We start from the raw sequence: 15356 nt of genomic DNA, 5'->3' as shown, positions 1-15356 counted from the left end.
TCTAAAGTTTATTCCCTACCTAAAAATGGAAAATCTCAAAACAAGATGAGCCCGAATATATTGTTGCTGATCATTAATTATATCCTGGTGTTATTGATATCGATTATTGGAGTATTAAGTTTTTGTTATTTAATGTCCATTTTCTTAAAAGAAACTTCCCTATTTATTTATTAAGTCATTTTATTGATTAATTAAAGTTTTTTTTTATTAAATTATAATTATTTTCTCAAAATGAGATACTTAACGTCGAATTCAGTGTAATATCTGTTACAAAAAAAAGGTAATTTTTTCTTCGTAATTCGTTTAAGCTTTAAAGCACCTGGTATCACGAACGTTTTGCTGCCGTCTTGTCATTTGCATATAACTATTAAAATGCAACTCGCATCTATCTCAGCACGTGTCCACCTGGAACTAGCTTTTTGGTTGTGTCCTTGAAGGGGTCAAGGACAGTTTCAGAATAAAATTTTTCAAACTAAGTTTAGCCTCGTGTGCTGGTTTTGTAGGACACTGACCGATGCTTTTTTTTAAAAAAAATTGCTATTATTTTTTAAGCGTACTAAGCGTACATTTTTCCGAAATATCGTTGAACTGGTTGAACTGGATTTTACATACTTTGATATAATCTATGAAAATAACAATTCATACCACGTACTCTTGTAAAATAATTTCATTTAAGTGAGAGAAAAAAAATTGACAGTGTTTAAACGTGAAGAAAAAACTTATTTACTTTTTTTTGTTGATAAATAGACGAGCTAAGGCAAGGTACCAGACCTTATCATTGTTATTTTTTCTGGATAGTTTACATTATTTATAATAAGAATTTTAATGTATTAATTTTATTTCTTCATTATACCATTAAAACATTCGCATTTTAACATTTAAGTCATTTAATCCACATTCCCAGAGATCCCACGGGTTTTTAAAAAAAATTTAATAGTGGAAACTAAAAATGACAAACCTCCATCTTTAAATTCATTTGTGGTCACCATTATAAGTTACTTTGTAGAATGAAAATTTTGAAAGAATGAACATTTTGTTCTATTAGAACGTTATAATGGTATATTTAAGAAAAAGAAAAGGTTGAAACGAAAATTATCAACTTTTTTAAATTTTTATTCCTCTGTTTAATTTTATCTGAAAGCAGTATTAATAACAGCAAAATAATTATTATTTAAAGTGAGGTAATTTTAATTATCTTAAAGCAGAACATAATTATCAATTAATTCAAAAAAGTGGTCTTAAACTATGTTCCACCTCTTATCGTTATCAGAGTTTTGTTTTAGTTGTCAAAAATGAAATATGACGTTTTTTTTCCTTCAAATTTTTTTTAAATAATTTAACTAATAACTAATCCAATGCTCAAAACACTATTATTCCAGGTCTTTTTTTTTTTCTAGCTCTGCATTAAATCTTGTTTCATGTCGTGTTTCAAGTCTGTTGTATCATTGAAGTTTAACGACATAAAAGATGTGCAAATTTAGAAGCAGAGAAGAATAAAAAATCTCTGTTCTTCGCTAACTTATTTAGATCTATGTCTTTATACCGTGATCAAGTACTATTTTAAAATACTATTACGGAATAATCCTATCTTTTAACCAATTTTTTTTTGTTACATAACAAACCGGTTTTCATCATGTGAAAAGAAAAAGAGAAATATTTAAACTTGATCACATACTTATACAGTTGTGTTAAACAGAGTGATTTACACTATGAAGTTTTCATCTTCTCAGATCCACCAAAGAATTAGTAATAGTACTTTATTTACGTCGCACTAAAGCTGCCAAATGGACTATTGATGACGGTCTGGGAAACATTCCTAAGGAGAATCCGAAGACATGCCATCACAATTTCGATCCTCTACAAAAAGGATAGCTTCCCCGGTTTGGTACTCCGACGACCTGCGCGAAGTGGAGCTTTTAACACAGTTTAACGACGACTGATACTGTGCACCCTAAATTCGGAGGCTCTCTAAAGTGGTCACCAACCTCGCTCACTGACCGATGTCAATGATTGTGATCGACTTAGAACCGTGTCTAGGTAGTGAGGAACTGTCCTTAGCAGAGGAATCAGTACTCGCATGAATGCTGATTCCCTTGCTTGGTGCTAAGCGCAGGTGTAATCCTTCTATTGTTAATTCAGCTCTTCCAGAACTCACTGGACCCAAAAGCCCCTCTTTTAATCCTTACTTGTTAATTTATCGTCATTTTTTTTTTTACCGTATTTAAAAATTTAGACTTTAGGAACACGATAGATTTGTCGTTTATCAAGGATTCGATTAATCATAATATGCTGCACATTGTTGTAATCTTATTTAAAATTTAATTTCCACGATGCTAAAATTATTTCCACGCAGCTCATCTTGATGCCCTAGAATCTTGTTTCATTCATGTAAATTCTTATTTCCTTGTTAACGACATTAGTCTCTCACAATCTCTCCATATCGCGTGGGAATATATTTTAACCTGATTTGTCACTCTTGGTTGCAGTGTTTTTCTTGCTTTGTTTTTTAACTTTTTTTAATTTACTTTTTTTGTTTCACTCTCGGCCACTGCGGTTTTTCTAGTTCTGTTTTTCACCTTCATTTTCCATTTTTCGTCGTCAACTTTACGTTTTATATTTCAAATCATTTTTATTTCTTCTCATTCAAGTCTGGTAAATCTTGAGAATGAACGCCTGTTTTTGATCACTTGAAACGTGTCTACTTTTATTTCCACCAGCATATTTTGGAGCCAATGAGGTTTTTTAGCTAGGTAACATCTACCTCTTCAGTTTTTTGGGATTATTAATTCAATATTTATTTACTAAATGATAAATTATACATAGGGAGATATACGAGGATATGGTTAACTATATTGATTAATTCTATAATATATTGTTTACTTATATATTGAATGATTTAATATTGATTAATTACATTTGTTGGTATCAATTCTGTGATGTTAATATCAGTGATTGTTTTCTTAATTTGCTTTACTAAATTACACTGAAATTAAAATTATGAGTAGTAATAAGAAACTATAACAAAACTGAAACAAAACTTAACTATAAGGTCCTTGTGAAGAACTAAGGCTCCACTTACTTTGGAGGCTTAAGACCACTCAGCTTCAGATCGTTAAGGGCAAGTCAGCTGTAGAGTAAAGACGGTTAATGCGCAATGCTGACTAATTTGTCACTATCATGCCATTGATTTAGAAATTTTTGAGCTTTAACATCTTGGATTACATTGTCTATTGTGGGAGGGCTTTCTTTTAACATCAATTTACACATTTGCGACAGTTAAATTGCATCAAGCATTTTATTAATAAAGACCTTTTACATTACAAAACTATGTGATAATCAAGAAGTGAAAGAAAAACGTGTTCAGTTTTTTAAAAACTTTTTAAACCAAATAAATTATGCGTCATGCTTAAGTTTTAGAGAATCCCATTCAAGTTTTCAATTTTCACAATATTCTTTTTTTTTCCCCTTCAAAGTTACCAAATAGATTTAAAATAAAAAAATAGAATAAGTACAGTTTTTACATTTGAATTTAATACTCAAACTTTAAGCAAATACTAAAAAAAAAAATTTATCCTATAAATAAAACATTACTTCTATTGAACTGTATTTATGTAAAAATGTTTTATTAGATTCGTCAAATTTGCTTTTTCTTTGAACAGAAATTTTTGAATTAGATTTTATTGAAACTACAACGATAAATCCTGCTTTGCTGACAAGAAAAATAGGTTTCTTTAGTGTTATTCATGAAAAACTAATGCTAGGTTATAATAATTAAACGCTATTTCGGGAACATAAAACAAAATATAGCGCTCACCTGTTACGCAAACCTAATTATTTAAATTTTTAATTTTTGCAGTTCATTAAATTTAAAAGCTGGGTTTGTAGAACTTCAAATTATTTTTAATTGCATCTGTTTTTATTGAATACGGAATGGCATTAACTATTAGAAGGTCAGGAGTTATTTTGCTCTAGTTAAGATGGTCGCGTCAATGACAAGTTTGAAGTTTATTTTAATTGTGACATAAATATGGCACAAATGATATTGATATGACTTATTAAATCTGAAGTTCAATAATTTGTGAGGTCAATTTTTTGGAAATACTTTAAAATCTGGGATTTTCCTCCATGATTTATAAACTTATCTAATTTTGCAGTAGGAAATGCAGACATATGTAAATGTTTGCGTGTGTAGAAAAAAAATTAAGAAAGATAATTTAAATTTATTTTAAATCTTAAACATACAAACGAATACTTTTTTTTTTGTAAATAGTCTAAAAATTATCTTTCCTAATCGAGCACTTTAATCGCAATAGCATTAAATTTCCAAAAGACGCTTGCTGTGCTATATTAATTTAAGAATGTATTCAAATGATATTCAAATGTATGAAAGTTAGATATTTTAATAATAATTTGTTAAAATTTTAGAAACGAATTTCAATTAAATGTATCGTTGGGGAGTTTTTTTTAATCTGGACACAGCTCGTAATTCATGTTTACGAAAATGGACACAGCTCGAAATGCGTATTTACGAAAAGAAACACAGCTCAAATTCGTGTTTACGAAAATGAGATCAGCTCAAAATGAGTTTTTACGAAGAAAAAAAAACACTGCTTAAACTCATGTTTAATGAACATGGACACAACTCGAAATGCGTGTTTACGATAGTGTACACAGCTCAAATTCGTGTTTACGAAAATAGACAGCTTCAAATGCGTGTTTACGAAAATGAACACAGCTTGAAACATGTGTTTACAACAAAAAAAAAAGCAGAAGAAGAAAAGAAAAAAAACACTGCTTAAATTCGTATTAGCGGAAACGGACACAGCCCAAAATTATTGTTCTCGAAAGTCAACATAGCTATTTAAGAAAATGTAGATATCATTTGATTCCTTTTCTCAAACTTTTTTTATGATTATTGTTCGTTTTTCAAAGAATAAATCAATGAATTCAAATCAATTAGTAATGTAATATTGTTGATTTGCATAAATCACTTGGTACATTTTATTAAATAAACTTTTTTTTAGAAGTCAATAGTTTTCAATGTTGTTATAATACCCTGTTATAATACAGAGCTGCTGCTCACTATAAATTTATAATAATGGTAGTAAATTTACATTAGAGGAATTTAGAGCTTAAAAACTCACTTTATCGTTCAGACTTGAAGAGTTCTGAATAAGCAGACATCGCCTATAAAGTTACATTTTTAATATATGTTTGATCACCCCGATCCCAAAGTCTGGCACCCGTAATGATTATGCTTGGTATTTAAATAAGTAAGCATGTAATTCTTCGTTCAGTTTTTACATTTTGGTTGAAAATTGAAAAGACTCGTTTTTTGCAGCGTCCATTTTCGTAAACACGCATTTCGTAAGACGCAACTTGAGTTGTGTATATTTTCACATAAACGTATTTTGAACTGCGTCCATTTCCGTAAACTCACATTTCGAGCTGTGCCTAGTTCCGTAAACACGCATTTTGAGCTGTGACCATTTTCGTAAATGCTTTCTGAACAGCGTCCATTTTCGCAAATACGCAATTTATGTTGTGTTCATTTTCGTAAGCACACAATATTAACTGTGTCCAAATTTAGAAATTCACCAACTGCATGTTTTTACTAAATTTTCTTATAAATATAAAATATTTTTAAGTCAAATGGCTTAACTTAAGATCAATTTTGGATTTTGTCGCGATTGCTGCTGTACTTAATGATTTTTGTCAGGTAAATATTTTTGAAATACTTTATTAAGATTTTCAAAAATATGCATAGCTAACAAATTTAGTTTTTTAGTATTTGTTTAAATTTTTTTTTTTTTTTTTGCAAAACATATCCTTTTGACAAAAAAGATTAAACTGCCAAGTATTTTTTTTAATAATGAAAGTTTAAAAAACTAGAATTCATGCTTTAATTTGTTTAATAAATGACTCTATACGTCTAAGTATCTTTTTAAATTTTAAGATTTTAACATGTTTTTTATAAACTTGAATGTCTACGGAAAAGTTAAATATTTTAAATTTTCAAAGAAATCAATTTAAATGGTAGCAAAAAGTAGCATTAAAATATTTATTCTTATTTAGTTCAATATCTAATCTATATAAGGAATTATCTTGTTTTATACATTTTATAATGAATGATCACAGAGTTTGTAGTTGAAATTCGCCTAACTCTGATTGGAATCAAAAAATTGTAAAATAAAATTCGTAATGGAAAGATTCTTAGAATTCTGAATAGAACAATAAAAGAATTCTTAATAAAGTAAAAAAATACATAAATAAACTATTTATTCTTCTCTAACTACCCAGATAATTTGACATGATTTTTCTTTTATAATGTAGTTTTTCATAGTATAGCCAAAAGAGAATCTGTAATACAAGATCGTAAATAACTTCAATATATCGCTGGTTCAAAACTAAAACGACACTTCTGCACTCACTTCTCATGTTATTTGAATGAGAAGTGAGTGCTGAAGTGTCGTTTTAGTTTTGAACCAGCGATATGTACTTCATTTTTTCTTTAGAAATAAATTTGCAAATGATTCCTTTTTTACACGAACTTGAAATAGATTTAAAACATCATTATATTTCTTAAAATCTATTTTATTTACCAAGATTATCACAATTAAAGTTTTATAGAATCGTACATTCGCGACTAATTATTACAAGTATTTCAAAAAAACTTTGGAATCTGAATTTTTTTTTCTTCATAAATTTGCTGGTTTAAGTGTCCTAACTAAACTCTAGACATGGAAGCCTGTAGGGATGTATGAATACTTACCTATCAATGACATGTTGATGATTAACTTACAATCTGATCTAAATACATCAGTGAACTTGAGATAGTTTCATTTTATTCTTGAGTCACGCCTCCAGGAGGCTTTTAAATACAGACATTGATTTGCAGGATTAAAAAACGTGATCCATCTCATTTGATTTGCATCAGGCCAAGGGCGTCGACATGCCATCTCAAGATGGAGAGCTTTACGTTGTCCCTTGGGTGAACTGATTTATTTTTTTCATTAATCAAGTCTCACGTCGGGTCAGCTTAATTTGTTTTCACTTCATTGGTCAATTTGCAGCATAAATATTACGGACAATGCTACAAAATTAAAATCTGTGTGTTGCAAATTAAGAACTGGGAAGATACTTGGATTAAACCGCTTACAATTGAAGGACATAAGTTTCGTGTTAGTTTCAATCGAAGTAGCGCAGAAGTTCGCTTACAATTTCGTTTTATTCTAAAAAGGCCTGGTTTCTTAGGACAGGACGCCGTCAGCTGGAAATCAGCGCTTACCTCTGATTTGTCCATTTGTGAGTTTGATAGTATACGTCATCAAACGCATAATATCAAACTCACAAATGGACAAATCAGAGGTTAGCGCTGATTTCCAGCTGACGGCGTCCTGTCCTAAGAAACCAGGCCTAGGTTTTTCTCGATCCATTGCGTTCCAGCAACTAACGTTTAAATTTTTTATTATGAACTGACACCGATTGTCTTCTTTCATCAAAGTGGTACAGAAGTTTATTTGCAAATTTGTTTTATTCTAAGGGTTTCCTCTATTCATTTTCAACAACTAACACTTGAATTTTCTATTATACAATATTATAAACTGACTTCGATTGTCTGCTTTCATCGAAGTGGTACAGAAGTTTATTTACAAATTTGTTTTACTCTAAAGGTTTTCTCGATTCATTTTCAGCAACTAGCACTTGAATTTTCTACTATAAACTGACACTGATTGTCTGCTTTCATCAAAGAGGTTCAGAAGTTCGTTTGCAATTGTGTTTCCTTGATCCTTTGAGTTTCAGTAATTTGTGTATGAATTTGCTATTACAAATTGGCTCTAAACAAAAACAATTATATATATTCATTAAATATAAGTTTATATGTTCATAATATAAAAGTTCTATAAATTCAATCCAACAAAGGAAGAAAAAAAAAATTTTTTTTTTAAATAAATTTCTTATTAGAGATTTACTTAAGTATTATTTTGAAGAGGGTGCATAAGTCAAACGGTATAGAGAAAATATACTTACAGATTGAGGTGCCAAAATATCCTAAAATGTCTCAAAAATGAATTTCTTTCAAAGAAGTGTAGAAAAGAAGCTTTTTATTTGAAAACCTGAAATAGAAGTTCCGTTAGCTTTTGTAATCTTCAGGACCTGATTTAAGGGAGTGCTCTGATAACTACAAATAAAGATAAAACTTTTAATAATTTTTCTAGTAATAATTATTTATTGTTTTTAAGAAAGTGCAAAATTCCTTGCAAAAATTCAAGGTATTTTTGAGGTTGTTTTGAAGTTGTTTATTTAACATGCTGAGGTCATTTCGAGGTGCATTTGAGATTGATAAGAAAACCATAAAAAAATGTTCCTCTTAAAGGTTGTATCTGCTCTCAATTCAGAGACTCGTATTATTTTTGTAGGAGCATCTTAAATCTAAACTTTCATTTATTTAAATTCGAAATTGCTTGTTGATGTTGAAGTAACTAGGTAGAAGTATGTGATAAAATTCCGCTCGCAATCACAATGAAAATTGCCAGAATCTTTTTACTAGTAAAAGTGTAAATATCACATTTGCATTTCAGAAATAGGTAATATAATTAAGGAAATTTTTTAAAAATAATTTAGTATATTTAACTGGGTAATTATACTTCAATATTTTTCTTAGCTTTGGATTATTATTTTTTTTTTTACTACTGAAAAGCAAATATCTCGATAATTGAAAAAATGGATCAGTTTCGGAAAGTTGTAAATATTTCTATGTACTTGGAGAAGAAGAAAAAAAAAGTAAAAATGAATTTGCTAACCGATAATGCCAAGATAATAAAACTCAGAATTCCCCGGCACGTTTTTTAATCTATATTGCTGAAAACGTATTTCAAGGTAAATTTGAATTATTTCAAGTCATACGCGTAAAGTACTCGGAAAAAATTAAGTTTGATAAATCAATGCAGACTTAAAGCTGGATAAGGTTAGCACTTGGAAATTCCATGATATCGAATCTACAGTAAAGAACTTGAAAACTTACTCTTGACGATGAATTTCTTAAAGTTTGGATTCTTTTGGAAATAAATTATAAAATCTGAAACAGTAAGGGCTTTTATTTTCTTTTTTATTTTACTTTCTTAACTGTCAGCTCACGGTCTTAAAAGAAAATGTTTTTACCGTCGGAATGTTCTGAAGTTCTTAACATCTCACAATGACACACAAGCTGCTATTGTGCCTGAGGGTATCTGCTGGGTATCATGATAGACTTTAATCCTACCCAGACAGAACCCAAGAGGGGGTGGGGGATTCGGAAGATCTACGACCTAAAATTGGAATGAGGAAAAAAAATAAATAATGAATTAAAAAACTGAAAAATTGTGCTTTTGTAACCCTGAAATGGCGGGAAAGTGATGAATGGAAAATTCTCAAAGAGTGACCTTTTACTGTAGCTCCGCCCCTCTGTGTTAAGAGAGGAGGGAGGATGTTGGGGAGAGGGGACCATTCTTAAGATCATAACCTGAAGTCCATGAATGAACTTGTGTTTATGTGAAGAGTTTATTGGATGGAAAATTACTAGTAAAGTTGTAAATCTTTTACTATATTTGTGACTCAGACAGCTCCAATTTTTTTCTTGCAATTTATAAAATAAAATAAGAAAATTAATTAGATTTTTAAAAAAAAACAAGGCATATTAATTAAATATTATTTTTTACAAATCGAAACAGTGGGTTGAAAATAAAGATCATTGAAAATGAGCTAATAGTAAAAAAGTACCACATTAGAGTTATTTTACGTTACTTTATTGACATTATTGAAAGAAAAAAAAATGATTGAGGAGCTGTTGAAGGTAAATGAAGAGCTTATTGGGTGGATAATGTTTAGTGTCATATCGGTTGTTTTTTACAAATCAGTTTTAGAATCTATCTAAACATCAACAAGATGTTTACAAAATAATATTTTTTATTTGAAACCCGTCTTATTTCTAGACTTAACAGAATAAGCATGCAGGCTCTTAAGCATACAGCTGACCATAAATTTGTCTATAAAACCCGAAGAGTCAAAGCGCAGTATTAAATTCTTTAATTGAAAATATAAAAACATTAGAATGATTTATTTTTATTTCTTTAAAAAGTGAATATTATTTAAAAATGTGGTTGGTTGAAAATAATCTCTTAACAGGTTAAATTTCTAATTCAGGTTCAATTTCCCTAATTTTTTTCCCTTTAAGTTAAATTATTTTTGCATTTTATGGGGATGTTAAAAAATAAGTGAATTTAGTGTCTTGCATAAGCATTGCACATAATCCCCGCCCTTTGTCAGCTATAAATGAAAATCGTGAGTCTCTGTCCCACTCTGATGCATGCTTACTATTTCTATAGCATTTCTAAACATTAACTTTTTTTTAATTAACCAATATTATATGAATATTAACCGGCAGAAATGTAACTCAGTAACGTTTTTATTACTCTCTCTCTCTCCAAAGGCTCCAGCATATATATTTTATTTTATAACCATCGTTGAACAACTGACCCAATTTTGGGTTTACGACTGCTAATGTTCAGCTCCGTAGCCTTGTAATTTTGAACCCAATCCAGAAGACAAGGAAACTCCTGAATCTGTACCAGCAGAGGTATAATTTGTTGTGGGAACGTGGAGGACTTTGTGACTCGACAGATTTAATGTGCACCAGTCACAATCATTTACTTAACAGGGAGTCTTCGATCGATCGGGATCGAACCCACGACCTCTTGGACATGGGCTCAGTGCCCTACCAATCAGACTATCCCAGCCTACCATATATATTTTAAAATACTTGTGAACAATTCTTTCAAAAGAACTATGCACAGTTGCTAGGAGGCTCACAAGTTGGTATTTTAAGTTTTTAAAAAAAGATGACCAATCATTATTGAGAGCGGGGTGCGCAAAAAACTGATTTTAGTGATACCTAAATACATTCACTATTTCCTTAGGAATCTCTTTAAAGCACCTCACTAGCTTGAGTTGATTTTTATCCATCCTTTGCACTTATCGGCCTCAATAGTAATTAAAGTATAAAAAATTCTTTTTTTTCTAGCATAAATACAAGTCTATGACCTCCAATGCGCATAGTTTTTTTTAAATTTCATTTGTTAAAAATATTCTGAAAATATAAATTTAAAGTAGTCATCATCAAAACAATGTTTGCCTATTACCTTGGGGCCACGAACATTTCTTATACTCAATACTTACAAAAAATCAAGGACTCAGTCAAAATAGCAAATCTTAGATCATAAAATGTGTCTTTTGAATGAAAGACATTATGATATAACGATAATTTGATAACCGAAATACATATTTTGAAATCTGACAACTACTCAGTGAAAACTACTATCTTACCATCCTGAGAACTCCCAACTGATAGTCTGAGGTGGTCGGCTGCGTTGGAAACAATAGTATAACCATTTCTAATAGGGGAGAATTAAGATATTGACTTGACTATCGTAGTCTAAATTGTTACTAAGCGGTTAAATCCAGCTCCTATTCGAAGTGGTCTGAAACTATCGAAGTAACTTATCTTCGTGACTATATTAAGCACCAGCACGAGATTCCGGTTTTTTAGAGTTCTCGTGATAGCCTAACAATATTTAGTGATTGCTAGTTCAGGTAAATTTCCACATGTTTTGATGATAGGTGAATTTCCACTTAAAGATCTTTGGTGGACTACTGGGAGCTCTAAAATCACTAATTATTTATTACTTATTCTAAAATAAATTGAAAAAAAAAGCAAAACTTTAAAAATGGTTCATAAAGTAGAACATCATTACTCAGATTGTAATATAACATAATTAAAAATGGGTGTACACATCCCATATAAATAACAGTTTATAATATTTAGATGACTAAGAAACTCTTAATCTTTTTCGTTACTTTCCTTCCCGTTATGTTTGCATTCTTGTGCGAAACTGGAAGAAAATATTTGGCAAAAAATATATTTAAATCCTATTCAAAATAGGCTAAACTTTGTGCATCACATGAATAAAGCTAAGCAATTCTAATCAAATACAATAATGTCCCAAAAATGGACTTGGCTATAGTTTCGGTTCTTTAAACAAAAAACCTTCCTGTGTGTCGAAACACAAGTTGTTAAAGAGACTTTCCTTAGTGTGGAAACATTATTTTTTGGTTTCTAATAATAAATTAAATAAATAAAATAAAATATTACTTTTTTTAAGAAAACAATGCTGATATACATATTGTAAAATGATATAAGCAAAAATTATTATTTGCTTTTATTGCTCTGTTGCATCGCTTTATTTCGGTTGATGGAACTGCTAAATTTGTTAAATATTATAACTTATTAGAATTGTTTTATTTATTGTCAGTTTTGCCAATTTTCATGGATGTGGTAGTAGGGCTATTAAGCTGTTAAAGCTTTTGGCTATTTAGGAAAATTGTTTGGTGAAGCACTATATCCTTTTTCTTTTGATTAAATTTGGCCACAGTTTTTGTCAACAACTTTTCCATAAACAATCTTTTGCTAGCAGTTTCACTTTTCGATGATGAAAAAGTAAAATATGTCGATTATGTTGTTTTCAGCTTTTTACACTTGATAGGGAACTCAGCGAAAACTATTGCGCAAAATCAAAACTAAGTTTTTCACAAGCAAACATTTCTATATTGGCTTTCAACATATACTAATTAAACGTGGCTTATATATTAAGGTTGTACATCAAATACAATTTAGTTCTTTGCTAAGAAAAAAACGAAGTCAGTTGCCGAGCAACCCGAATACAATATGTACAAAACTATAGCAAAAACACAATTTCAGACGAGAGATAAACGTTTCTGTGCTTACTCAGGATCTAAGAAATAAGTACCACAGTTGAGAGAGAAATAGAATGACAAGAGCGACATTGATGATGGTACCTATCTAGCATTGTATCATGATCAACGTCTCAGAAACAGCTGCCCAGCTTCTGAATTTCGCGGATGAACAACTCTGTTGAAGTTAACGATTTTATACAAGCTAGGGAATCGAACCCACGAATCCGTATGTACCGACGCAGGAAATTTAGCATCACTGACGAACGCAAGACCCTCTTGCCTAGTATTTCCCGTTACTGTTTGGTCTATATTTTTATTAACATGCAATCCCTTCTCAAATGGAAGAACAGATAGCACAAAATTACATACTAACGACAAGAATCGAACCCTCTACCTACACTCTTTTGAGCGTTAGGCGAAAAGACGATGCACCTGGGCCACTGCTGCACCATTTTTGTTCAGACCTACAAACATCTCAACTTGTAAAGATGTCACAAGTTTACGGTTAAAAAATATTTTGTTCACTTTGATCATTAGATGAGATTACTGTCGGGATTTTTCGTGAGTTGCACGCTATTCAGTTTGTTTTGTTAGTTCATGATGTTCATTTTTAGAAATATTTTGTTTGTTATTATAAAGTTGCAGCACGCTGTTCAATTTGATTTGTCATTTTATAATGTTTTGGTTTGATTAAAATTTTATTCAACTTTTTAATTTCTTTTTAATACTTTCTGATTCACTTCTTATGAAAATCAGATTGGAGCATTTTGACACTCCAATTTTTATCTGTGCTTTCTCCGTCGTTTCCTGTATTAAATTTTTTAGTTTGTTTATTTTTGATTAAACGAATTCAAACTTTAATGAATTTTCAAAATTCTATGTTTTCCCGTTTAGATGGATGAATTTATTGACATTCAAGTTGAATTCGAATATCTAATTTCAATCTCTAAATTTATTACCACAATTGAAATTCATTAAATAATCATTGTTGCAGGTGAATATGAAATTAATTATGAAATCCTGCAATATTAAAAAAAATATGAGCCTTTTTAAAATGAAGATTTAAGTTTAAATATGTCTTATTTAAATAACGTACCGAAAAGTTATGTGAAACGTCCTCGTGGTATGTAATTTTACTGCTCATTTCTAATTTATGTGTCAAAATATGTTGAGAAATGCAGGGTGTTCTGTAACCACAGCTCTTGATTCATATTCTTATAATCCTTGTCTAAAATTATGTTAATGCAGGCTTGTTAGTTGTACTTTACCAAAATCTAGTCATATTATTATTGAGGAAGACTGAGTTATTAAATACACCACAACCAGTTTTGTCTCATAAAATATTAACATATTTCTAGTCATTTCCTCTCAGTTTCTAACTGTAATAAAACAGATTTTAAAGTTTTTAATCTGGCCTTAATTTGTTATAACGAGTTATTAACAAGAGTTAATAACTTGTTAGATTTTGAGGATATTTTTTTTTGTCCTCTCTAATTTATTTTATCACGTATGTGCACATTTATACTTAATTTTTGATAAGGATTCAAGGATCACGGAACACCATGTATATAAAAATATTCTGTACAGAATTCCTTGCCAATTAGTTTGCATTCATTTTTTTAAAATATACCAAAATATTTATTATAATTTTTCATTGCAGCCTCAAACGGCAATCTGCATGGTAAGAAACGAAGCATCTATGTCTGGGTACAGATTAGCTCCGTCTTCGGTAAGTTGATTTTTTTTTTTTTTTAAGGACTAGCTGGTTAAAAATATTTTTATTTTGTTTATGCTTTATAGTGTTTCACAATAAATGTGATACATGATTTACCCCTCATCACTATATCTTAAATAGTGATAACAGTCGATAATAGTGATTCAAACAAAACTTTTCCCAATCTTAAGAAAAAAATAAAAGCATAATTTTTTATGTATTTTATTTTTTAAAAAAAATATGGATAAAAAACTTAGTCCATACCGTTTTCTCTTCCTTAATTGTTTTTTTTTAATGAATTCAATGTTTAACTAAATATTTTGATGATGGGGGGCTCATAAACCTTTTCAGGGGTGATTTTTTTTAATAAGTTTGATATTTGTTGAATTTTGTCTTTTGATCAGTATTCTTCTATTGCTTAAAGAACCACGCTGAAAGTTCCATTTTAAAACAATACTTAGATCTCGAAAAGGTTCAGTTTCGCAAATGGTGATAGTATGTGTGAGCGTTTTCAAGCAACTTTTTCACATTATATACAGGAAGTTCTGTAATAATCATTCGAAATATATGTTCGTAATAAAACTAAATTAAAAACACACACACACACATTAGTGGTTACTAGTGAACATTCAACCGAAGAAGAATGAGGAAGGTGGAATGAAAATAAGTCTTAACTCTAAAGAGGTATCTGCCCTAGTCTTCTTGAATTAAATTTTTAATTTGTATTTTCTTGATATTTCTTCGTACTTAACAATCTTTTTATGATATATTTTTATTAGAAAGCACTACATACTTTAAAAATGTGAAAAATAAAGGTATTGCTTAAATAGATTAAGAGAAATAGCGCTTGCAA

General features: G+C 30.0%; 1 protein-coding gene across 6 annotated transcripts in view; it reads left to right on the top strand.

Moving 5' to 3' along the window:
* The window catches only part of LOC107446082 (sodium- and chloride-dependent glycine transporter 1), a 141210-nt gene that overhangs the window by 63991 nt on the left and 61863 nt on the right, over positions 1–15356 (top strand). For 4 of the 6 annotated variants that reach the window (XM_043051571.2, XM_043051595.2, XM_043051592.2 and 1 more), the window contains exon 2: positions 14450–14518. In XM_043051571.2, coding sequence (XP_042907505.1) covers positions 14450–14518 — 69 coding nt within the window. Of the gene's footprint in view, positions 1–13311; positions 13351–13388; positions 13474–14449; positions 14519–15356 lie in introns of those variants that run through there. The other 2 variants (XM_043051580.2, XM_043051566.2) reach the window with 2 other exon arrangements.

This window comes from Parasteatoda tepidariorum, chromosome 1 (genome assembly GCF_043381705.1).
Source record: "Parasteatoda tepidariorum isolate YZ-2023 chromosome 1, CAS_Ptep_4.0, whole genome shotgun sequence".
In the NCBI taxonomy this organism is placed as follows: Eukaryota; Metazoa; Arthropoda; class Arachnida; order Araneae; family Theridiidae; genus Parasteatoda; species Parasteatoda tepidariorum.
Note: the sequence above shows the minus strand (reverse complement) of the source record. Positions and strands in the feature narration are given on the sequence as shown.